Here is a 26,378-nt window from a genome sequence, read left to right as displayed (position 1 = left end):
TGACGGGATATGTCGTGTGGTTACTGTGCGCACGGCCACAGGGTTGTACAAACGGCCTGTGGTCAAGCTGTGCCCACTGCCTGCGTAGCCGCTTTAGAGCGCTACCTTTGTGCTGTCCGTTTTTCGTTTAGTTTTAATATTATCGCACTACCTTTTTTGTTATTTTCTTATCTTTTTCGCTTAGTTAAAATACAATTGCATTTTGGTAGGCGGAATGTTCAGCTTTGGCTTTGTATTTTTTAGATTTCTTGTTGTAATTACTGTGGCAACACCAAAGTCACAGTTTGAATTTGAATATTGCTCTGTCACAAGCTGTCAGAGCCAGTCTGTCATAAGCCTACTACCAGTTAACACTGTGTCGCGCCATTCCCGCAAATTTTCTCGCAATCTGTTAAAAGCACTACTGCTAATATTTAGACTACTTTTAAAATCAGTGCTGTGTAGCCGAAGTACGCCGTGCCCATCCGTGAAGTGGAGAATCCGAGGTCTAAGTTGGACGATCAAGGTAACGGTTCTAAGCTTACCTCTAGCTTGCGACAAGGGCAGCCCGGGACCAACACCAGGGTCTACAACGGAGGCCAACGGTTCAAGCCCACAACCCCGGATTGCAAGGTAACTTCGCCCTACACTATTTCGCACTTTAATTTCACTTCATAGGTTAATTTTAGTATAGCACAACTTTCTTGCTCGACCGGCCCCTAAATCTCATCCCTTATCGCCCCCCTTTACAGTCCATTCTCTCGCCAATGAACAGTTCTCACTACTGAGATAAAAAATTATATGTGCAACACGAGAGAAAAGTTATTTTACATCTCGTGTTTTTGAGTCCCTGGCTACGCTCAAGATTCTAACTTAGAATCACTCGCTTCGCTCGTGAATCAATTATAGGATCTTTCGCTTTCTCCGGACTCAAAATAAACACTCGCAAGAAAAACCAACTTTCCTCTCTTGTTGCACAAATAACTAATTCTGTGGTAATAGCTACAGGAGTGTCTGATGTTATCACTCACCTCGTCCACTTTCATGAAGCACCGCCGCAGCGTGTCCTCGTCGGTGGCATCCACATAACTATCCCCGAAGCGGTCATAACGGCGACACATGTTGAACTTGGTGGTCCTACAGGCGGTCAGCAAGTCTAGGGGCGTCAGTTCTACCGGGGTGTCTGAGGGCGGCAGCGAGCGGAGCCAGGCGGCGGAGGCGAGGTCGACGTCGCGCGCCTGCGCGGAGTGCGCGCGGAACACCTTCCGGCCCGCCACGCAGCACCATGTCGACGGGCCTGCCCGAATACAAAATATTAAAAAATAATAAAAAAATAAAAAAAAAGCCTTTATTTCCAAATTTCCAATTTTACATTAAAAGTTTTTGCGTGTTGTTAGTAATTTTCTTATAGCTAGTAGTTAGTGTTAAGTTGGTGGTTGGTAGTGGTAAGTGGGGGTCGATATTGCACCACGTCCGTAGGAAGTTACCCACCGCTACCCTACACGTGACCCCTGGGTGGTGCTAAAAGTGCAATAAACTTGGCAGCTGTACTGTTCTCTCTGAATCTCACGGCTGATCGTCACTGCGAATAATATGCTCAGAAAACCATCTCAAACAGGCGCTCCCCAGCGCCTCCAGACTAAAGACATCGGGCCTTCTGTCCGTGTCTGTTCATTTAATATAGAAGGTATAAGTCAAGCAAAATCCGAATGCTTAAGCAGAATAGTTAACGACAACAAAGTAGATATAATCCTTTTGCAAGAGACCCACGCCGCGGACCCTACACAGCTCTCACGACGAGGGGCTATCCCGGGATACCAAATAATTGGAGCTACTTACCACGGAAAATATGGAACTGCCACTTATGTCAGAACACCGTTAATGCCAACGTCTGAATTGATAAGCTCTTCTAGCAACCCCAATAACATAGAGACCACAATCATACAGCTTGGCGAAACGAAAGTGTGCAACGTGTACAAACCTCCGAATAGCCCCTGGCCAGACCCGGCCCTTCCAAACCTCGGCCACCCGGCACTCTACACAGGCGACTACAACAGCCACCACACTTCCTGGGGCTATACGAAATCCGATGACAATGGTGAAAAACTTTGCCACTGGGCTGATTCCATCAACGCCTTGCTAGTACTTGATCTAAAGAGCAAAGGCACGTTCAAGTCTGCCCGTTGGGGAAAAGAATATAACCCTGATCTGGTATTTAGCTCCCTGGACGAAGAAGGCGAGCCTTTGCCCGTAAAACGTACCGTGCTCAGAGACTTCCCAAACAGCCAACACAGACCAGTGCTTGTCCAGGTTGGACTGAAAATCCCAGTCATCGAATCATACCCAGTCCCCCGTTGGAACTTTAAAAAGGCAGACTGGAATACATTTGCTAACAAGCTCGATGATAGCATCCGCTGGATCCCTCCGCTGCCAGAAAACTGTGAGCGTTTTCAGAAACTCATCTTAGCAACAGCCAAGAAATGTATCCCCCGTGGCTTTAGAAAGAAATACATACCAGGCTGGAACAACGAATGTGAATCCGCTTGGCACGAATATAATAAAACCGGAGACCGGACCTGCGGACACAAACTCATTAAATCACTAAACGAAGCCCGACTCCGGAAATGGGAAGACACAGTTGGAGGTTTGAATTTTACGCACTCCAGTAGGAAAGCATGGCACGTCCTGACACGGCTAACCACCGGGATCAACAACCAACCCAGCCCGCCGAAGGTCAGCGCCAACGCAATAGCCACGAGAATTGTCAACCTGTCTAAAGCACCGAGCCACAAGTTACATACGAAGAAAATTCGCAAGGAGCTTAAAGATCTTAAGTCAAAGATAACACCGAATAACGCCTACAGTGGCCCAGTCACAGTAAACGAGATCATAGCTGGCATTAAACAGGTTAACACAAACAAGGCCTGTGGTGCTGACGGCATATTTCCGGAATTCCTCAAATACTGCGGGAGCAAAACCCAAAAATGGCTTGCCAACTTCTACAGCCATATCATCAACACCGGCAAAATACCAAGCATCCTGAAACGAGCCAAAATTATAGCGATACTCAAACCGGGAAAGCTGGCAGACAGTGCGGATAGCTATAGGCCTATAGCTTTGCTAAGTGTCATCTACAAGCTACTGGAAAGGGTCATCTACAACCGCATAGCTGATACTATTAACAAGGCTATACCAAAAGAGCAAGCTGGTTTCCGGCCGAATCGTAATTGTTGCGATCAGGTTCTCGCACTCACCTCGTTCATAGAAAGAGGCTACGAAGGGAACCAGAAAACATAAGTAGCGTTCATCGACCTATCGGCCGCGTATGACACTGTATGGCGGCAAGGACTCCTATATAAGCTCATCAAGGTGGTCCCGTGCCTAAAAATCTGTAAGCTTGTGGAAAACTCACTCACGAACAGAGTCTTCCAAGTCCACCTCGGTAATAGTGTCAGCAACATCAAAACTTTAAATAACGGTCTCCCCCAGGGATCGGTGCTTGCCCCGCTGCTATTTAATGTGTACACCCATGATCTCCCTGCAACGGACTCAAGGAAATTCGCATACGCTGACGACATTGCCTTAGGTGCACAAAACCGGGACATTAAGACAACCGAAGTAGCGCTAGAACAAGATCTACTGACTATGAATGATTATTTCTCCCGATGGCGACTATGCCCTAACGCAAATAAAACCGAGGTATGCTGCTTCCACCTAAACAACAAGCTAGCAAACACCGAGCTGAACGTGGAGTTTATGGGAAAGGCACTAAAACACAACCCAAACCCCAAATACCTAGGTGTCACCCTAGACCGAAGTTTAACCTACAAGAGCCACCTGAACAAAACTGCCGGGAAACTGAGGACCCGTAATAATATAGTCCAAAAGCTGACCGGAACAACCTGGGGAGCCAATGCTGCGTGCCTCCGAACAACTGCCCTCGCGCTGGTCTACTCTTCTGCAGAGTATTGCTCACCTGTGTGGATGAACAGCACCCACGTTTCAGCTGTTGACACGCAACTGAACCAAACCATGCGCCTCATCACAGGCTGTATACGCCCTACACCTACCTACTGGCTACCTGCCCTCAGTAACATCGCCCCACCTCACCTACGCCGGGAGCAGTGCCTTTACCGCGAGCTCGATAAGCTACGTAGAGACCCAACTTTACCCATCCACGACGATGTGCTCACCAAGACTGATCGCAGGCTTAAGTCCCGTAATCCACCACTAGCTAGGTTAAACGACATGGACCCCCTGTGGAAGGTAGAGAATGCCTGGCTCAACGAGTGGCAATTAAATAAGGCGCCAACCGACTTCTTCGAACTAAGCCCCCGTACTAGACCTCCAGGTTTCACTACCCAACGACGTGTCTGGTGTCTGTTGAACCGCTTCCGAACTGACGTGGGTAACTTCGCATACCACAGGAATAAATGGGGATGGTGTGAATCGGCGGCATGCGGATGTGGAGAACCGGAACAAACTATCCGTCACATGGTGCTGGAATGTCCTAACACCAAATTCGGTGGCAACTTGGAAGAGCTCAAGACCTTGAATGGGAAAGCCGTGGATTATTTTAAGGATTCTAGTTTTAAATTTTAATTTTATAATGCAGTGACATGTAGAGATATGCCATACGATAAATAAATAAAGTGTTAAGTTTGTGTATGTTATTTACTAATTTAATTTAATTTGGACCCCTCTTTGAGTGGAGGCCTCCTCCAATTCTCTCCATTTTTCTTTCCCTGCAGTTTCATGTCATTTTGTAGTGTTTTTCTGCGTACAGGTTCTTCATTTGTTTTGAAATTGTTTTTTTGTTCAAGTTTCTGTTGTGTAGTTTCGCTGGGATTACTGGTTAGTTTTGTTGCGCATGATTTGTTTGTGGTTCTTTCGTTGGAGGGAATTGGGGTTGAAAGAGTGAAAGGGTGAAAGAGGGGTTGGGAATACAAAATATACATATCAATAAAAAACCGGACAAGTGCGAGTCGGACTCGAGGGTCAGGGAAGTAATAGGATCCCGTTTTTACCCTTTGGGTACGGAACCCTGATAAAAAGATCAGAATATGTCATGGTTGTATCATATACGGGGTAAAGGCAATCAGATACAGAGATAGCCCGATTAACAATTAGCTCCATGCATGAATTTTTTTTAATTTTTTTAATCATAATTTATATCGTTTGAACACCGGAAAAAATCATAATACTTTTGTAAACCTTCACATTATTTTATTAAAAAATATTTAAAAAGTTGAAAATTTTTGTGCGTTTGAAACGCTCATAATTTTTGGCGCGAATTCGACAGAGCGTGATGACGTCACACGTTGTTTGCTACTAATGACACTTATGTGAACTAATCTGTCGAACGAGTGACGTCACGTGACGTTTCGCGCGTTTCTCTTACTAGCTTTTCGTGGGCCAATTTTTGTACTTTTTATTTATTATTTTAAGCAATTAAATGATTATTTAATAACGGAAATGCATTTTTAACATGATATAACGGTAGCAAACATCCGAATAAAAAAAAAATTCGTTCAAATATAAACTTCATGCATGAGGCTAATTGAGCGAAACTTAGCACTTTTTTTAGGGTTCCGTACCCAAAGGGTAAAAACGGGACCCTATTACTAAGACTCCACTCTCTGTCTGTCACCAGGTTGTATCTCATGAACCGTGATAGCTAGACAGTTGAAATTTTCAGAGATGATGTATTTCTGTTGCCGCTATAACAACAAATACTAAAAAGTACGGAACCTTCGGTGCGCGAGTCCGACTCGCATTTGGCCGGTTTTTTATTACTATTATTACCTATAGACATACGAATAGAACGGCTCTAGAGCAGCTCCAGAGTCTATACTTAGGATATATTAGTACCTATACTTAAATATATTAATTATAGTAATGTGATGGGTAGTAGTAATAACTGACCTACGTTCTCGACGTGTCGGCCGCCATGCGAGCGCACCGCGCGCACGAGGTCGGCCTTACTGCTGGCCTCGTCGCCCGACACCACGCACACCTCGCGCCCTTTCAACGCCGCCGACACCACCTACACACAACATACCAATACCGTGTTGTAACCTTTACTACTTTCTCAAACGAAATAAAGTAATACATATGAAATAAAACTATGAAAACGGATTATATCGCGTATATTGAATTCATAATACATCCCGACGTTTCGAACTCTTTACAGCGTTCGTGGTCAACGGGTGACTGAGGAAAAATTACAAAGTGCAAAAATACCCACATACTAAAATAATGAACAATCATAGACTACAAACTTTAAGGCTGGTTGTACATGCAAAATCGGTTCATAAGGCTAGTTTACACCGCCCCTAGTGCCGCGCTAGTGTAGACCGATTTTGCATGTACAACCAGCCTTAAAGTTTGTAGTCTATGATTGTTCAGTATTTTAGTATGTGGGTATTTTTGCACTTTGTAATTTTTCCTCAGTCACCCGTTGACCACGAACGCTGTAAAGAGTTCGAAACGTCGGGATGTATTATAAATTCAATATACGCGATATAATCCGTTTTCATCGTTTTATTTCATGAGTAACTATCGCGGTAACCGAAGACAATATTAAAGTAATACATATTCAAAATCCGCAGCCTTTGTAGCAACTTTGGAAAAAAAAAATAATATAAACGCCACAAGATATATATATTGTTATTTACAAGCCACGAAACATTATTAAATAAAATGTCACTGAAATCAATTTTATGAAAAATGTCACGGAAATCGATCTCATTAAAAACTTCCGTTATTTATCCGGTACTGCTATAGATGGGCAGAATTACTTTTATTTATTTTCGTGAAAAGATCATTCACATTTTTTTCACATTAACATCCACTCTTCTCACATTGACAACATTCACACCATCTTTTTTTCATTATTTTGACAGTCGTCAAAGCCAATCAAAGAATTCACTTGTAAAGAAAAAGGTTTCTGCCAAAGCGTTATGCTGCACCTTGTAATATAGTTTATGATGTGATATTAAGGTGGCAAAATGTAACCTCGACGTCCTGTATAGATGTAGTGCGGAAGTGGTCGGGAACCTCCAGCACGCGCGCCGTGCGCTTGCGGCGCGGCTCGGGCGCGGCGGCGGCGCCGGGGGGCGCGGGGGGCGCGGGGGGCGCGGCGCCGGGGAGCGCGGGGGGCGCGGGGGGCGCGGGGGGCGCGGCGCCGGTGCCCGCGGCGGCCTCCAGCGCGGCCGCGGACACCCGCCGCTTGCTGAGCTTCACCACCGACCTGTCCTGAAACAAGAGGGAATACAATAGGGAAGGAATCGAATTATATTAGAAAAACATACACTATATAATGTTATAGGATTAGGTACAAAGCATACCTTGACCAGTGCGTTGAACTCGGCGAGCGGCATGGCGTCCGTCGTGGGCTTGTCGTCGCGCACGGCCGTGACGCGCGGGAACCGCAACGTGTGCGACGTGCCGAAGTCCGTGCTGCGGATTAACTCTGTGGCGCGAACCTAGCACACAGACAATCTACAATGCGTGATGTGCGAATAGACTACAATTTTTATTACGATTTCGACTTGAAACACTCCTTATGTTACAGTTTGACTATATGTTTTTTGAATTGAATTAGAATGTACTAACAATAACTATTTGTATCATTAATCATATTGCAATAATATTTACGAATTATTCACTCAAAATACGCTGACGGTACGGAATCGCAATGACGTACACATACGGTGCGCCACTGCGATTCCGTACCGTCAGCGTTTTTAAGCAGCGGTGTGGTTGCACCTTAATAGTGTATTTAAAAATGAATAACCCACTTGTAAAATGATTGAATGTTCTGGCATGAGCCAGAAGTCGGGCTTCTCCTTGTTGAAGACGAGGCAGGCGGGCGGCGGCGCGCGTCGCCGCGACACCCAGTGCCGCTCCAGCCGCGCGCACAACCCCTCGCGCTGCTCGAACGTCAGGCCGCTCGCCACGCGCCCCACCACCACCCAGCGGTGGGGGCGCCCTGGAACACCACGGTACGTTACAACACCCAGTGCCGCTCCAGCCGCGCGCACAACCCCTCGCGCTGCTCGAACGTCAGGCCGCTCGCCACGCGCCCCACCACCACCCAGCGGTGGGGGCGCCCTGGAACACCACGGTACGTTACAACACCCAGTGCCGCTCCAGCCGCGCGCACAACCCCTCGCGCTGCTCGAACGTCAGGCCGCTCGCCACGCGCCCCACCACCACCCAGCGGTGGGGGCGCCCTGGAACACCACGGTACGTTACAACACCCAGTGCCGCTCCAGCCGCGCGCACAACCCCTCGCGCTGCTCGAACGTCAGGCCGCTCGCCACGCGCCCCACCACCACCCAGCGGTGGGGGCGCCCTGGAACACCATGGTACGTTACAACACCCAGTGCCGCTCCAGCCGCGCGCACAACCCCTCGCGCTGCTCGAACGTCAGGCCGCTCGCCACGCGCCCCACCACCACCCAGCGGTGGGGGCGCCCTGGAACACCACGGTACGTTACAACACCCAGTGCCGCTCCAGCCGCGCGCACAACCCCTCGCGCTGCTCGAACGTCAGGCCGCTCGCCACGCGCCCCACCACCACCCAGCGGTGGGGGCGCCCTGGAACACCACGGTACGTTACAACACCCAGTGCCGCTCCAGCCGCGCGCACAACCCCTCGCGCTGCTCGAACGTCAGGCCGCTCGCCACGCGCCCCACCACCACCCAGCGGTGGGGGCGCCCTGGAACACCACGGTACGTTACAACACCCAGTGCCGCTCCAGCCGCGCGCACAACCCCTCGCGCTGCTCGAACGTCAGGCCGCTCGCCACGCGCCCCACCACCACCCAGCGGTGGGGGCGCCCTGGAACACCACGGTACGTTACAACACCCAGTGCCGCTCCAGCCGCGCGCACAACCCCTCGCGCTGCTCGAACGTCAGGCCGCTCGCCACGCGCCCCACCACCACCCAGCGGTGGGGGCGCCCTGGAACACCACGGTACGTTACAACACCCAGTGCCGCTCCAGCCGCGCGCACAACCCCTCGCGCTGCTCGAACGTCAGGCCGCTTGCCACGCGCCCCACCACCACCCAGCGGTGGGGGCGCCCTGGAACACCACGGTACGTTACAACACCCAGTGCCGCTCCAGCCGCGCGCACAACCCCTCGCGCTGCTCGAACGTCAGGCCGCTCGCCACGCGCCCCACCACCACCCAGCGGTGGGGGCGCCCTGGAACACCACGGTACGTTACAACACCCAGTGCCGCTCCAGCCGCGCGCACAACCCCTCGCGCTGCTCGAACGTCAGGCCTGTCGCCACGCGCCCCACCACCACCCAGCGGTGGGGGCGCCCTGGAACACCACGGTACGTTACAACACCCAGTGCCGCTCCAGCCGCGCGCACAACCCCTCGCGCTGCTCGAACGTCAGGCCTGTCGCCACGCGCCCCACCACCACCCAGCGGTGGGGGCGCCCTGGAACACCACGGTACGTTACAACACCCAGTGCCGCTCCAGCCGCGCGCACAACCCCTCGCGCTGCTCGAACGTCAGGCCTGTCGCCACGCGCCCCACCACCACCCAGCGGTGGGGGCGCCCTAGAACACCACGGTACGTTACAACACCCAGTGCCGCTCCAGCCGCGCGCACAACCCCTCGCGCTGCTCGAACGTCAGGCCTGTCGCCACGCGCCCCACCACCACCCAGCGGTGGGGGCGCCCTGGAACACCACGGTACGTTACAACACCCAGTGCCGCTCCAGCCGCGCGCACAACCCCTCGCGCTGCTCGAACGTCAGGCCTGTCGCCACGCGCCCCACCACCACCCAGCGGTGGGGGCGCCCTGGAACACCACGGTACGTTACAACACCCAGTGCCGCTCCAGCCGCGCGCACAACCCCTCGCGCTGCTCGAACGTCAGGCCGCTCGCCACGCGCCCCACCACCACCCAGCGGTGGGGGCGCCCTGGAACACCACGGTACGTTACAACACCCAGTGCCGCTCCAGCCGCGCGCACAACCCCTCGCGCTGCTCGAACGTCAGGCCGCTCGCCGCGCGCCCCACCACCACCCAGCGGTGGGGGCGCCCTGGAACACCACGGTACGTTACAACACCCAGTGCCGCTCCAGCCGCGCGCACAACCCCTCGCGCTGCTCGAACGTCAGGCCGCTCGCCACGCGCCCCACCACCACCCAGCGGTGGGGGCGCCCTGGAACACCACGGTACGTTACAACACCCAGTGCCGCTCCAGCCGCGCGCACAACCCCTCGCGCTGCTCGAACGTCAGGCCTGTCGCCACGCGCCCCACCACCACCCAGCGGTGGGGGCGCCCTGGAACACCACGGTACGTTACAACACCCAGTGCCGCTCCAGCCGCGCGCACAACCCCTCGCGCTGCTCGAACGTCAGGCCGCTCGCCACGCGCCCCACCACCACCCAGCGGTGGGGGCGCCCTGGAACACCACGGTACGTTACAACACCCAGTGCCGCTCCAGCCGCGCGCACAACCCCTCGCGCTGCTCGAACGTCAGGCCGCTCGCCACGCGCCCCACCACCACCCAGCGGTGGGGGCGCCCTGGAACACCACGGTACGTTACAACACCCAGTGCCGCTCCAGCCGCGCGCACAACCCCTCACGCTGCTCGAATGTCAGGCCGCTCGCCACGCGCCCCACCACCACCCAGCGGTGGGGGCGCCCTGGAACACCACGGTACGTTACAACACCCAGTGCCGCTCCAGCCGCGCGCACAACCCCTCGCGCTGCTCGAACGTCAGGCCGCTCGCCACGCGCCCCACCACCACCCAGCGGTGGGGGCGCCCTGGAACACCACGGTACGTTACAACACCCAGTGCCGCTCCAGCCGCGCGCACAACCCCTCGCGCTGCTCGCACGTCAGGCCGCTCGCCACGCGCCCCACCACCACCCAGCGGTGGGGGCGCCCTGGAACACCACGGTACGTTACAACACCCAGTGCCGCTCCAGCCGCGCGCACAACCCCTCGCGCTGCTCGAACGTCAGGCCGCTCGCCACGCGCCCCACCACCACCCAGCGGTGGGGGCGCCCTGGAACACCACGGTACGTTACAACACCCAGTGCCGCTCCAGCCGCGCGCACAACCCCTCGCGCTGCTCGAACGTCAGGCCGCTCGCCACGCGCCCCACCACCACCCAGCGGTGGGGGCGCCCTGGAACACCACGGTACGTTACAACACCCAGTGCCGCTCCAGCCGCGCGCACAACCCCTCGCGCTGCTCGAACGTCAGGCCTGTCGCCACGCGCCCCACCACCACCCAGCGGTGGGGGCGCCCTGGAACACCACGGTACGTTACAACACCCAGTGCCGCTCCAGCCGCGCGCACAACCCCTCGCGCTGCTCGAACGTCAGGCCTGTCGCCACGCGCCCCACCACCACCCAGCGGTGGGGGCGCCCTGGAACACCACGGTACGTTACAACACCCAGTGCCGCTCCAGCCGCGCGCACAACCCCTCGCGCTGCTCGAACGTCAGGCCTGTCGCCACGCGCCCCACCACCACCCAGCGGTGGGGGCGCCCTGGAACACCACGGTACGTTACAACACCCAGTGCCGCTCCAGCCGCGCGCACAACCCCTCGCGCTGCTCGAACGTCAGGACGCTCGCCACGCGCCCCACCACCACCCAGCGGTGGGGGCGCCCTGGAACACCACGGTACGTTACAACACCCAGTGCCGCTCCAGCCGCGCGCACAACCCCTCGCGCTGCTCGAACGTCAGGCCGCTCGCCACGCGCCCCACCACCACCCAGCGGTGGGGGCGCCCTGGAACACCACGGTACGTTACAACACCCAGTGCCGCTCCAGCCGCGCGCACAACCCCTCGCGCTGCTCGAACGTCAGGCCGCTCGCCACGCGCCCCACCACCACCCAGCGGTGGGGGCGCCCTGGAACACCACGGTACGTTACAACACCCAGTGCCGCTCCAGCCGCGCGCACAACCCCGCGCGCTGCTCGAACATCAGGCCGCTTGCCACGCGCCCCACCACCACCCAGCGGTGGGGGCGCCCTGGAACACCACGGTACGTTACAACACCCAGTGCCGCTCCAGCCGCGCGCACAACCCCTCGCGCTGCTCGAACGTCAGGCCGCTCGCCACGCGCCCCACCACCACCCAGCGGTGGGGGCGCCCTGGAACACCACGGTACGTTACAACACCCAGTGCCGCTCCAGCCGCGCGCACAACCCCTCGCGCTGCTCGAACGTCAGGCCGCTCGCCACGCGCCCCACCACCACCCAGCGGTAGGGGCGCCCTGGAACACCACGGTACGTTACAACACCCAGTGCCGCTCCAGCCGCGCGCACAACCCCTCACGCTGCTCGAATGTCAGGCCGCTCGCCACGCGCCCCACCACCACCCAGCGGTGGGGGCGCCCTGGAACACCACGGTACGTTACAACACCCAGTGCCGCTCCAGCCGCGCGCACAACCCCTCGCGCTGCTCGAACGTCAGGCCGCTCGCCACGCGCCCCACCACCACCCAGCGGTGGGGGCGCCCTGGAACACCACGGTACGTTACAACACCCAGTGCCGCTCCAGCCGCGCGCACAACCCCTCGCGCTGCTCGCACGTCAGGCCGCTCGCCACGCGCCCCACCACCACCCAGCGGTGGGGGCGCCCTGGAACACCACGGTACGTTACAACACCCAGTGCCGCTCCAGCCGCGCGCACAACCCCTCGCGCTGCTCGAACGTCAGGCCGCTCGCCACGCGCCCCACCACCACCCAGCGGTGGGGGCGCCCTGGAACACCACGGTACGTTACAACACCCAGTGCCGCTCCAGCCGCGCGCACAACCCCTCGCGCTGCTCGAACGTCAGGCCGCTCGCCACGCGCCCCATCACCACCCAGCGGTGGGGGCGCCCTGGAACACCACGGTACGTTACAACACCCAGTGCCGCTCCAGCCGCGCGCACAACCCCTCGCGCTGCTCGAACGTCAGGCCGCTCGCCACGCGCCCCACCACCACCCAGCGGTGGGGGCGCCCTGGAACACCACGGTACGTTACAACACCCAGTGCCGCTCCAGCCGCGCGCACAACCCCTCGCGCTGCTCGAACGTCAGGCCGCTCGCCACGCGCCCCACCACCACCCAGCGGTGGGGGCGCCCTGGAACACCACGGTACGTTACAACACCCAGTGCCGCTCCAGCCGCGCGCACAACCCCGCGCGCTGCTCGAACATCAGGCCGCTTGCCACGCGCCCCACCACCACCCAGCGGTGGGGGCGCCCTGGAACACCACGGTACGTTACAACACCCAGTGCCGCTCCAGCCGCGCGCACAACCCCTCGCGCTGCTCGAACGTCAGGCCGCTCGCCACGCGCCCCACCACCACCCAGCGGTGGGGGCGCCCTGGAACACCACGGTACGTTACAACACCCAGTGCCGCTCCAGCCGCGCGCACAACCCCTCGCGCTGCTCGAACGTCAGGCCGCTCGCCACGCGCCCCACCACCACCCAGCGGTGGGGGCGCCCTGGAACACCACGGTACGTTACAACACGCAGTGCCGCTCCAGCCGCGCGCACAACCCCTCGCGCTGCTCGAACGTCAGGCCGCTCGCCACGCGCCCCACCACCACCCAGCGGTGGGGGCGCCCTGGAACACCACGGTACGTTACAACACCCAGTGCCGCTCCAGCCGCGCGCACAACCCCTCACGCTGCTCGAATGTCAGGCCGCTCGCCACGCGCCCCACCACCACCCAGCGGTGGGGGCGCCCTGGAACACCACGGTACGTTACAACACCCAGTGCCGCTCCAGCCGCGCGCACAACCCCTCGCGCTGCTCGAACGTCAGGCCGCTCGCCACGCGCCCCACCACCACCCAGCGGTGGGGGCGCCCTGGAACACCACGGTACGTTACAACAGTGTCCCAGCGTAGTGTTTCATGTGCCTCCGATTTATTTGTATTTGTAACGATAATCGATATGTCATCAGCAAACATGACCGTTAGTGTTTTAAGTGGTAGATCGCTAATGTATAAAACAAAAAGTAGCGGCCCTAAGACACTGCCTTGAGGTACCCCTCTCGTATTAACTTCAAAATTCTGATCTGTGCTGTGCCAGTTCATTCGATTCGTTAAACTTATTAATTTCAACGCATTCGCTCCGATTGTATAGATAGCTTTCAATCTAGTCTAATGTTTTTCTTCTAATGCCATAATGTTCGCATTTTTTCAAAAGCATAGAATGATTAACGAGGTCGAATGCCTTTGAAATGTCAAAGAATATTACAGCTACAAGAGTTTTTTCCTCAAACATGCAAAAACGGCTGTCGACGGGGCGCTGCATCTAATTTGACATATATATAGTTTGTAATCTGGAATAACACATAAAAAAGGGAACCAAGGGCCTTGAATACAGAAGTACTAACTAAGGCGGAGGGCTGTGGACGGTTCGATGAGCTCACTGCGAGTTAAAGGTTTAAACATACCAGGCGCGCCGCTCTTGTCCTTGTCCTTGTCCGCGTGTGTGTCCGCGTGTGTGTCCGCGCAGGCGACGTGGAAGCTGCGCGCGCGGCCGCGGCGCTTGTCGCTCGCTTCCTCTGCGCCAACCACCACTAGATCCAGTTCCACCATCGTGCCTTCCGTGTACTGTGAATACAAACATACATATCATCCATGTGACGTTTTCGTAGATTATAACATTTAGTAAGTAACTTTAGTATGTTAAGTTACCTCGGGTTTGACCTTATACCAGCCGGCATTGCGGCGGTTGGCCAGGTAGTGCGAGTCCAGGTCTTTCACCACGATACCTTCTTCTTGGTCTTCGATCGCTCTGTTGAGCGCCTCCAGGATCTCCGAACTGTCAGGTCAAACAACACGTTTATTGTTTACTTTTATGTCTGGGATAAACAGGAACTCTAAAAAAGATAAGTTCTCGATTCTATGGCGATACTTCATAGCGAAAAAAGAGTGAACTACTTACCGGTCAGTGACTGTTCGGCGCTTGCTTCGGAGCAACACTCCCGGCACATCCGTGATGATGGAGTCGAGCACGGCCAGCCGGTCCCGCAGCGGCGCCCCGCCCCCGCCCGCGCCCGCGCCCCCGCCCCCGCCCGCGCCCGCGAGCCCCCGCCCGTTGTAGTGCAGCACGTCGAAGGCGCAGAAGCACGGTTGGAAGGCGGAGTTCTCAGTTATCTTCTTCACGTCGAAGGACATGCCTGTTGGTGTTGATGGTATTATAAATATTTTGAAAATTCTCTCACAATGTACCATGGACACAGAATATTTTGTACCCAATGCTCTTACTTTGGCTACCTTTTCGCATTCAATATGTTTTGTGTTTGCACCTTTGGTCCCGAAGACCTGGCGCTGCTTGTGCCAGCCCATCATCTCGCCGTCCAGCACCACGCTCCTGACTCCTGGAGCGAGACCCTGGCGTAGTTTAGGAGTGAGCAGATCGTGTCGGTCCCTGACTACTCACCTTTGGTCCCGAAGACCTGGCGCTGCTTGTGCCAGCCCATCATCTCGCCGTCCAGCACCACGCTCCTGACTCCTGGAGCGAGACCCTGGCGTAGTTTAGGAGTGAGCAGATCGTGTCGGTCCCTGACTACTCACCTTTGCTCCCGAAGACCTGGCGCTGCTTGTGCCAGCCCATCATCTCGCCGTCCAGCACCACGCTCCTGACTCCTGGAGCGAGACCCTGGCGTAGTTTAGGAGTGAGCAGATCGTGTCGGTCCCTGACTACTCACCTTTGGTCCCGAAGACCTGGCGCTGCTTGTGCCAGCCCATCATCTCGCCGTCCAGCACCACGCTCCTGACTCCTGGAGCGAGACCCTGGCGTAGTTTAGGAGTGAGCAGATCGTGTCGGTCCCTGACTACTCACCTTTGGTCCCGAAGACCTGGCGCTGCTTGTGCCAGCCCATCATCTCGCCGTCCAGCACCACGCTCCTGACTCCTGGAGCGAGACCCTGGCGTAGTTTAGGAGTGAGCAGATCGTGTCGGTCCCTGACTACTCACCTTTGCTCCCGAAGACCTGGCGCTGCTTGTGCCAGCCCATCATCTCGCCGTCCAGCACCACGCTCCTGACTCCTGGAGCGAGACCCTGGCGTAGTTTAGGAGTGAGCAGATCGTGTCGGTCCCTGACTACTCACCTTTGGTCCCGAAGACCTGGCGCTGCTTGTGCCAGCCCATCATCTCGCCGTCCAGCACCACGCTCCTGACTCCTGGAGCGAGACCCTGGCGTAGTTTAGGAGTGAGCAGATCGTGTCGGTCCCTGACTACTCACCTTTGGTCCCGAAGACCTGGCGCTGCTTGTGCCAGCCCATCATCTCGCCGTCCAGCACCACGCTCCTGACTCCTGGAGCGAGACCCTGGCGTAGTTTAGGAGTGAGCAGACCGTTGTCGTCTCCGGTGCCGAAGTGTTGGCCGTACGAGTGGCCCTTGCGGGAGAAGTACTCGAACACGCCGTCTTGGATGTGGATCTACGATATTTACTTAGAATTACTTGTGTTGAAAGATTGAAGGATTTGCCACACTGGATGCGTTCTGCGCAAAGCCGCATTATGTATGAACAACATTGACAACCTTTGAAGTTGAAGTTTGACCACTGCCCGCAGAACGCATCCAGTGTGGCAAATCCTTAAAATCTCCTAAAAAAATGTATGTAGTCAGCAGTCACCGAAAAAATCTGAATTGTCGAAACAATAATAATTGGGTTGGATTGGAGAATTAGGGGGGCCCTGATTGATCCTATTTTTTCGAGATCAAAAGCATTTTAGAAACCTAATGAACTCAAAAATGATGAAATGATGGTATGTATGAATAATGAGTTGTGAACTCTGCAAGTGTTAATCAATTTAAAAATAGACTAGACAAACTATGCTAACTGTGCTAAGTAATGCAGAATCATTAGAAAGTTTTTGCAACAAGATGAAGCTAGAACCGAATAAGCTGAATAACCTATTTTTAAAATGTATATCTTTGACTTTATGTCATCTACTTGGCTTAGGCCCGTAGCTGGCATTAACTACTAGCTTATGCTGAGATATAAAAAACCCCTGAAAATAATAATAATAATACAAGGCTAGAGTATCTACCAGGCTAGTATATTATTATGCATGAAACAAGTGAAATATTCCGACCTGAAATCGCTCGCCGTCGAACTTTTCCTCCACAATGTAAGCTGCAGGTGGTAACCGCAACACGCGCGTCACGTCGAGGCGCTCTGACAACATGGGGCTGACAGCGAAGAAAACTTGCACGCCGAGCTCTAGGGGGCGCGCCGAGCCTGGCTCCAGCTCCGAACATGTCTGAACATACAAAACAAACCTTTAAGGCTAAATGGGGTACGAGAAACAGTGAGGGAAGAGAAACACTCTCGCCCCGAGCAAGATAAACTACCATGACTCAATGTCAACTTTTATAAATGTGAAAATTTGTATACTCCAATATATGGATGTTTACTTCTTAATTATACAAAATGACTACAAATTTGGCAGAATTTAGCACAAATATTAATAACATGGATTAGGATATAGGACACATTTTTTACCGGGAATCGTCCTCTACGGGGGTGAAATAGAAAATGAAAGTTAGTGGAGAGAAGAGTCCTTAGAACGAAACACATAAAAAGTAAGCAAGGAGAAACTTCGCCCCCTTATTTAGTGACAGAAAATTTAATGACATGTTACTTAAAAAAATCCTTAACTGTCAAAAGATTAACGTGTGGGGTTTTTCAAAAAAAGCTGTTCTCCGGTTTTTAAAAGGGTTGACGAAAACATGACACCCCAGAAATTGTGAGAGCATTGAAGGCGTATGTACATAAAGTAATTGCGCGAAAGTAGGCTACAATAGTAGATTGTGTTACAAGGGAGCAAAATGACATATTTACGGCGAGGGCGTACATTGAATCCTAAACGAAGCGAAGGATTCTATAATAGAATCCCGAGAGTAACGAGGGATTTTAAAATAGAATCCTGAGCGTAGTGAGGGATTCAAGTGTGTTACGCCCAAGATGGAAATAATTTTGCTACCATGTGACACATACTGCTTTTCACATCACCTATAAGGTAATTATGATGTTTAAAAATATTATTTAAGCTAAAAAAATAATATGGAAAAAAAATTTTTAATAGTGTCCTAGAACAGAAAAGTGTTACTTTGATCCCTCCTAGCAGGGAAGAAAAGTGCCACTTTGATCCCTCCTAGCAGGGAATAAAAACCCCCTTTTCGAATTGGTTATGTGAAACTGACCTTAAGCAGGTTGCTACAAGAGTCATAGTACTCTGGCGCGTCGGGGTGCATGGCGGCGAGGATCCTGGCGTGGCCTATGCGAAGGCGCAGGTCCTTCAGCACTATACGTAGGAACCACTTCAGTTGGTCGGCGCTTAGTTGACGGAACACTGTGCCGAACGCCTCGTCCAGTACTCCTGCACACGAGACAACATTGTTTACGATGAGGAAGTATATATAATGTAAATATTAACATGAGTTTTTATAACCTACACACTAAATGACCGTTCGATCTGCCCTTGATTGGGCCAATAAACTGTACTAGTAAATTGGACAATGAAACTGTAATTTTAATTAAAACAAGCACTTCACTCAGTACCTCAGTAGGTATACGGGTGCACTCGGTCAAGACTACTGAGCGAGAAACACAGATCAACTTTTTAGGGTTCCGTACCCAAAGGGTAAAAACGGGACCCTATTACTAAGACTCCGCTGTCCGTCTGTCCGTCTGTCTGTCACCAGGCTGTATCTCATGACCGTGATAGCTACAGTTGAAATTTTCACAGATAATGTATTTTTGTTGCAGCTACAACAACAAATACTAAAAACAGAATAATATAAATATTTAAATGGGGCTCCCATACAATAAACGTGATTTTTTTGCTGTTTTTTTCCGTAATGGTACGGAACCCTTCGTGCGCGAGTCCGACTCGCACTTGGCCGGTTTTTTATTTATTTAAAGTTTATTGCACAAAAGAAAAATTTGATGTACGACGATATGACTAGCCGAATACCAGCGATACAAATACAAATACAAAACTTATTTATTTATAACGCCAAAGTTACAAGTCAAAATAGTCACAATACAATATCATCATCATTCGCTTGCCCTTGTCCCATTCACTTGGGGTCGGCGCAGCATGTCTTTTTCTTCCATACATCTCTGTCACCCGTCATCTCATCATTCACTTGCGTTAGTTTCATATCATCTTTCACACAGTCCATCCACCTTTTCCTCGGTTTTCCTCTCCTCGTACTTCACATTTATTCTTAATAAACCAATATATCAAACTAACTTATTCATACAGATTATTCTTCATGTTCATTATTCATTACAAATATTACAATTATTACAATGCGATCGTTACATTATGAGTTAACACAGCGTTTAAGTACTTATGTGTACGGTAGTTTAAAAAACTCCTCGACGCTGTACAAAGCTTAATTTAAAAGCCACTTACAAAGAAGTCAGATGATTTTATGTTATTTCTGTGCTGCAGTGACTGAGCAACTACATATGTCGCGACTGTATACTACATCTTACTCTAAGACTACTAAGTATAATAGTAGTAATGGAGCTTCGCTGTTTGTTTTAGTTAGTCACTTCCCATTCCGGCGACCTATTGGCGATCTTGTCTAGCACCTAGTCGGCGTCCTTCACGGTGAGCGAGCCGGGCTGGCGCGCGAGGCGGTTTATTAACACGAGGCAGGCAACCCCGGCCCTGTAGTATCTGTTGTCTACTCACGCGCCTCCCCGTAGACCTGCGTGTTGGCTATCTTGTCCAGCACCTCGTTGGCGTTCTTCAAGGTGAGCGAAGCGGGCTGGCGCGCAAAGCGGTTCATTAGCACGAGGCAGGCAACCCCAGCCAGATTAGTGATTCACGCGCCTTCCCGCCGACCTGCGTGTTGGCTATCTTGTCCAGCACCTCGTTGGCGTTCTTCACGGTGAGCGAGCCGGGCTGGCGCGCGAGGCGGTTTATTAACACGAGGCAGGCAACCCCGGCCATATTAATGACTGTTGTCTACTCACTCGCCTTCCCCCCGACCTGCGCGTTGGCGATCTTGTCCAGCACCTCGTTGACGTCTTTCACGGTGAGCGAGCCGGGCTGGCGCGCGAAACGGTTCTTCAGAACGAAGTAAGCCACACCGGCGAGGTCGCTGTCCTGTAATAAAAGTAAAAAATAATGCGGCAATACCCTATAACTTTGTTAATGGTGTGCTCACATGCCCGCAATGTTCGCGAACTTTTACTAACAAGATCGGCTAAACGCTACACCAGCCACTTGCGAGCACACCAGCGACAGCAACGGAGTTGACAGCAGTCGCCGTGGCCGAAGTCGGCCGTGGAGTTATTACAAAAGTTATTAGAATGTCGGCTAACCTGTGCGTTGCTGACGGAGCGATAGCTCGTCAGGCGGAGCGCATCAGCGGAAGTCGGCGGCAGAGCCAGCACTCTGACTAGAGTGGACCCTAAAGAGGTTTCTTTGAGGTGGTAGGCGCCTCGCTCGCGGTCCAGCGCTGGAAGTAGAAGGCGCATCACGGGAAACAGGCTGCAGTTCTGTAAAATGTTGTAAATAAGAAATGACATCTTCGTCGTAAGAGCGTTTTCTCATTGTTCGATGTAGGTGTGGGATCCTAAATCCACAATGTCGGTCCCGGAGAGCAAACATTATGTCTACACATATAGGTACACACACACCCACACAAACAAACAAAAATGCGATCCGACATACCTATGTCTAAATGCCAGGTAGTATCTATTATCTATGTGAATGACAGCTGTTAGAGAGTGCCCTGTGGTGTAAAGTCCGCTATTTTTGCATTGATATTTTTTCAACCCATCACCTTCACTGAGTAATGCTAATACCATAACTATTATTCAACTTTGTGCCAGAAAAGGAGCGATAAAGGCGTGTCAATATACCGTCAATGTGTCAAGCAAAATCTTATTTCAAACAGAACCCATTACCGTCACATTACATAAGTATCTATAGCAACGCATTCACTGTCAGCGCGAGGAAACGTTCTACGCTTGCGCGTTTTATTCGCTCTGTAGCCAAAAGCGCCGGTTGAAGAATCTGCCGGCAGAGAACGTGTTAAGTATAGGTATAGGGAAGGGCGTGCAATCGTGCATGCATGAACTGTATAGACGGGAGCACAGAAGCACCCTAATATTCATTGGCGCGAAGCATTATATAGCAGACCTTACTGTGAGAAATAGAACCAGCGTGAAGTGTATAGGAGGCAGCACCGCAGCACCTGCTCAGAAGCGTGAATTGTTTTCGCTTTTGATTCAGGTCACGAGATGGCAGGCCCTCCAGCACGGTCTCTATACCTTTTTCCCAGTGATCCTGGCAGCCACCAGCCTGAACTCGTCAAAGAAGGCCGTCAGTATGTTATCCTGCTCTGACCATTCTTTCTTCCTCTTATGCAGACGCTCGAGTAAGTCACAGAGCTGCGCGAACGGCATGTCCTCGGCGGGGACCGCTTCCGCCTCGGGCTCGGGCGCCGGCGGCCAGGGACCAGACATCGTGGGACTCGTCTGCAAATTTATTAAAGCTTAGGGCTATTTCAGCGATGTTTGAACACAAATACAATAGGTATTTACCTAATTGACGGGAAACAAATATTGAAACTTGCTCGATACGAAAATTTTATTGCATGTTATAAATCAAGTTACGGGAAATAATACGTTCAATATTTATTCAGTAACCTTACGTATCTTCTTCTTCTTTTCGTGTCGAGGTTCCTTTTCATACGTTAATAAAATTAAACTAATTTTACGGTTTAACTCACGAATTTTTAGTCACTAGAGCTCATGCATCGTCGTGTTCATTGTTTATCGTCGCAAGTGTTGGGTGACCCAAACCCGCCACCTTGCCCACCTATGAAATACGTATCTATAGACAGCTACGTGTTATATGTATACAACAGTATATAGTTAAAGCAGGAGTCAGGACGCCATGCGGCACGCCCTTGAGAACTTTTTTGATCATTAATGAGCATCAAAATTAAACGTCGTGAGTTAATAAAATTAAACTAATTTTACGGTTTGCGAATTTTTAGTCACTCGTGCTCATGCATCGTCGTGTTCATGTTTATCATTGCAAGTGTTGGGTGACCCAAACCCCACCTTGCCCACCTAATACAACGACAGCGCAATATCACCCCGTGATCACCCCCAACCAGTTATAACATTGTGCGCCCAGCGCGCTGCGCGGCGAGTGACATTATGATTGCCTGCTCATGCACTGTTAGTGCTTGAATATGGAGACCTAGACTTCCCGAAACACGTCGCAATGACTAAGAATATGTAAGTTCAACCCGTAAATTTAGTTTAACCTTGAGCATTGAGCATCTTTTTTGTACATACTTACTTAACGTACCTATTCGGTAACTTCTATTATGATGTAGGGTCCGTAAGGTCCGTTCGCCATCGCCACCCTCCTGTCACCCTCACCTCTATTTACAGTTTTTATATTTATTGTCTAATTGCCTTTTGAGTATTTCGCTACATTAAGAATAAGATACTAAATTAGAATTACGAGCATAGCGAGAATTCTTTCGCTTGCTCGGGAATCCAGCCCTCGCTGCCAGTACAGTAATCCTGCAATGACTTGATGGTTCTCACCAGGTGGCGCTGTTATAATGTAGTTGGGAGTGTTCTAATTAATAGATACTCTTAATGCTATTTTGAGTATATGCATTCGGCTGGCAACAGTGGCAACCCCTTACTTCCCAGCCTCTGTAGTAATGTAGGTACTATAATATTTTTCGAAGAGAATGTATTTTCATCTGAATATAAATGACTTGGAAAAGTTGGGCTGTTTTAGGTCATGTACAGTCACGGACTTTAATTGTTGTACCATTTAGGGTTTACTTTACATTGGACATTTTATACCGTTAGTAATGACAACTAAATTAGCTTGAAGTTGAACCTTAGTTGGGTTAACAATTAAAGTCTGTGATCGTACCTACTCGCTACTCGTATAGATAAAATCAAAATATAACGATATAATAAAATTTATTCAATAACAAGATGCTTAAACAGGTACTGTCTCGCCACATGCGGCGCATGGTCTTTGTACAGCAGGTACAGGTTGTATGCGGTCTCCATCCTTAGGTCAATGGAGCCGTGCGTGGCGCAGCGCGCCGCCGGGGGCGCCTCCAGAGCCCTCTCATAGTACTCGATCGCCAGGTTGTTAATACTTAACATGTGGTACGCGCGCCCGATGTTGTACAGCGCCTCCTGGTCGCACTTCCTGGTGTGCTGATACGTTATCAAGTACGACATCCCTTGCAGAATCAAATTGTGGTGCTTATCCATGGTTCGCTGCGCCGCCATGATGAGCATCGTGATCCCGATGAGGAACGCAGAGATCGGCTCGCGCCGCTGATCGTGGTATTCCAGGAAATACTTCAACGCTACAATATAGCGGCCTGACGTTAGAAAGTTGTTGCCTAAGAATAAGTTTTTAACAATGTTCGGTTCTTTTTGAAAGAGCCTCGCTAAAAATTTCATATGTGTGTTTTCGTCGATGGAGTTGATGACTAGATTGAGGATGTTCCAGCAGCGCACGCTCGGGCTCTTGATGCAGAAGTCGCGGATGAAGGAGAAGGCGTTGTGGTGGTCGTTGTTGAGCAGGCAGGCCTGCAGGCAGTAGAACTCGATCTGCGGCCGCTGTGGCGCTAGTGCCTTCGACACCAGCGACCCGAACGTCAGCCGCTGCATCGCGCAGTACTGCTTGTGCTCGCGAGCTATCTCCAGCAGCTCCAAGAAAAAGTTCCATTCTTCCTGTGGCGTAAATTTAAAAGTATCATCCTCATCGAAGTGAATATCGTCTTCGTTATAAGGATTTTCTCCACGCACTGTTCTAAATTCTTGAATAAGATCAAGGCCTCCTCTCATTTTGCGCGCAATTTTGAGCTCCTCCTCGTGTCTAAACCTCACGAACGTTTTTGATAATAAAGCTTCCCCTGCTTCTAGGTATTTGAGCATCCGACCGTACTTTTTGAGAGCGCAGCACTGCTCATAGACCAGACTGGCGCTGACGACGTACTTGTAGTCCTGCTGCAGGATGTCTAGAGCCTCGTCGACGCGGCCCTGGTTCTCCAAGATGACGAACACGCGGCGGCGCGCCTCAGCGTGCTGCGGCGCGTGCTGCAACACTTTATAGTAAGAATCTATTGCCTCATTTTGTCTTCCCAAATTGTACAAACACTCGGCGTGTTTAAGCCACACCGCCCCAAGATCAAAGCTGGGATTCTGAACAAGAGGTTCCAGAAGTTTGAGAGCCAGGTGGTGAAGTCCAACAGCAGACAGAGCTTCTTCTATGTCCATGTACAAATCGCCAGCTTTCTCCACATTGTTGGTCAGGAAGTCTGCAAGCAATGTCTCCACAAGATTAGTGGCTCCGAGATGGATGAAGCACACAAGTAACTTGCTTTTCAAATCAATAGGCAGACTGTTTGGTAAAGTGCAATTCAAATAGTTTGTCTGCTCCTCGAGCATGTGATAAGCGTTTTCTATGGTTTGTATTTCTGCTTCTATCTCAACTCCTGCATTCGCAACAAACACTTCTATGCAAGTCTGGTATTGCTTCTGGGAAATGAGAAGCTCTAGGAAAATGTTAGTTTCCTCCATGGAGAAGAGATTAGCACACTTGTTGTATGCTGCCGTCATGACTACTAGAGCATTCTCCGACTCATTGTTGTTGTGATACAGAGTGGCAGCCATCTTGGCATATTTCATGATAGTTTCTCCTTCAGTGGGGGGCATGGATGTTGCAATTTTGTGGTAGCATTTGACACGAGACAAGCAGAGAGTATGTACAGGATACTTTGCTTCTTCAAGAGAGATGAACAATTCCAGTCTTTTCATATGGTTAGCCAGATTGTGAGGATCGGCTCTTATAGCTTGAGTGTAGCAGAGCATCTCCTGTTTCACGTCATTACGCTGTTTAGACAGAGCTGCCAGTCGCAACCACTCGGTGGCGTCAGACGGGCTCAAGTGGGCGGCCAGTAATGAGAACTGCATAAACTTGTCCGGATCATTCTCATATATCTGTGCCAGCGTCTGGTAGGGTTCAGGCGCATTAGGGACCTGCTTGATGATCTCATGGCACATCTTCTCGGCTGTCTCTTTGTCGCCGCGCACGAAGCGCAGGTTGGCCTCGCCCATGAGGCCGAGCAGCGCGGGGGTGAGGCGCGAGCCCTTGCGGCGGCGCACGAGCGCGCGGCCCGTCGCCTGCGCCGGCGGCTCCGGGCTGCGCGCCTCCGCCTCCTCCTCGGCGTCGTCGTCGTCGTCGTGCTCGTACCACTCGCTAGAGTACTCCGCGAACGACATCTCCCCGCTAAGAAACTTATTGGTCAACTCATTCTCTAAATCCATTTTGTCAGCGGACGGTCCCGGTTTTATATGATCCAATTCGAATATTCAACAAATAAAGAGTAATTATGGTTAGCTAAGTCTGTTAATAAGTTAATTTTTTAGGACAACATGAGCCACTTACTTCAACAACCCCTCGTTAGTCACTACTGCGGTACCAACATCCAACATGTATGTATGGTTATTTTCTGTTTGAATTGTTCATTAAATTGAATAGTTCTTCTCTTCTTGCTATTTTCGCAAACAAGAAACAAGTATTTACATGTCCACGAATTTCACCGCACGCATTATTTGTTGACAAATCACAAATCGTGTGCACATGCACATCATGCACATGACATTTTCTTTCAAACATTTGACTTAACAGAGCCGTATTTTTACAGTATTTCTGATATTCCAGCACTGTATATACTAATACTACTCTTTGCACTGTATTCTCTGAAATTACCCGATATGAATAATAAATCAAACTTCTTACGAGATTTCAAAGGTGTTCAATTCAAGGAGAACCGACCCCAGATAATGGGATAAGGCTTTATAGGACAAGAAGAAAGGTGTTCAATTCAATATTTGGTAATGCAAAAACTCGTTTTAATTACGAAAACACAGTTCGCAACTGTCATTACATGGTATTCAAACCAAACTATTCATTGTGTCACAGTCAAAGAGCATATAATCACTACGTTCTGGTCACAGTGATTGACACTCAATTTATTTTCTACTTTTTGTTTATTTACGAAATCGATACAATATAAGTGTATTAAAACAATTTCATTTTCTTAGGTAATTCTTTTGTACCTTACAAATTACATTTTTTTACAGAAATAACACATGATCATCTGGATTTGAAAACTCGCTAACAGCTGTGTGAAACAATAAATAACACAATGCACCATTTTTCGCGTTAAGATTATTGACATCGTATCAGGTTTCAGTATATTATTATAGTAGACATTAGATTTGTTCTCTATGATTTCCTAGATAAACTTGATATAGGTAAAGACAATGCAAATGTAATTCTTGAATGTCGAAGTCGTACGAAACGACCA

The 26,378-nt window shown here is 51.4% G+C and overlaps 2 protein-coding genes across 2 annotated transcripts in view; both read right to left on the bottom strand.

Annotated features, from left to right (window-relative positions):
- LOC134756185 (DNA ligase 4) overlaps window positions 1–25,695 on the bottom strand; it is a 32,922-nt gene extending 7,227 nt beyond the window's left edge. The window contains exons 1-15 of the mRNA XM_063693012.1: window positions 25,454–25,695; window positions 21,277–21,483; window positions 20,323–20,499; window positions 19,972–20,104; window positions 18,183–18,358; window positions 17,072–17,239; window positions 16,216–16,411; window positions 14,914–15,148; window positions 14,664–14,790; window positions 14,471–14,579; window positions 7,782–7,984; window positions 7,329–7,466; window positions 6,997–7,236; window positions 5,905–6,025; window positions 1,011–1,276 (exon numbers count right to left, since the gene is read on the bottom strand). Coding sequence (XP_063549082.1) covers window positions 1,011–1,276; window positions 5,905–6,025; window positions 6,997–7,236; window positions 7,329–7,466; window positions 7,782–7,984; window positions 14,471–14,579; window positions 14,664–14,790; window positions 14,914–15,148; window positions 16,216–16,411; window positions 17,072–17,239; window positions 18,183–18,358; window positions 19,972–20,104; window positions 20,323–20,499; window positions 21,277–21,471 — 2,484 coding nt within the window. The 5' untranslated portion in view covers window positions 21,472–21,483; window positions 25,454–25,695. The remainder of the gene's footprint in view (window positions 1–1,010; window positions 1,277–5,904; window positions 6,026–6,996; window positions 7,237–7,328; window positions 7,467–7,781; window positions 7,985–14,470; window positions 14,580–14,663; window positions 14,791–14,913; window positions 15,149–16,215; window positions 16,412–17,071; window positions 17,240–18,182; window positions 18,359–19,971; window positions 20,105–20,322; window positions 20,500–21,276; window positions 21,484–25,453) is intronic.
- LOC134755592 (general transcription factor 3C polypeptide 3) lies at window positions 22,949–25,460 on the bottom strand. Its single transcript, XM_063692072.1, has one exon. The coding sequence runs from the start codon at window positions 25,330–25,332 to the stop codon at window positions 22,966–22,968; it is 2,367 nt and encodes a 788-aa protein (XP_063548142.1). The 5' UTR covers window positions 25,333–25,460; the 3' UTR covers window positions 22,949–22,965.
- Window positions 25,696–26,378: the final 683 nt, after the last annotated feature.

This window comes from Cydia strobilella, chromosome 3 (assembly GCF_947568885.1).
Source record: "Cydia strobilella chromosome 3, ilCydStro3.1, whole genome shotgun sequence".
Classification (NCBI taxonomy): domain Eukaryota; kingdom Metazoa; phylum Arthropoda; class Insecta; order Lepidoptera; family Tortricidae; genus Cydia; species Cydia strobilella.
The sequence above is the reverse complement of the archived record's forward strand: the minus strand, read 5'-3'. Positions and strand labels throughout refer to the sequence as shown.

Bases quoted from the DNA above. Each gene is read 5' to 3' on its own strand.
- LOC134755592 (XM_063692072.1), bottom strand. From the start codon at position 25,332: ATGGATTTAGAGAATGAGTTGACCAATAAGTTTCTTAGCGGGGAGATG.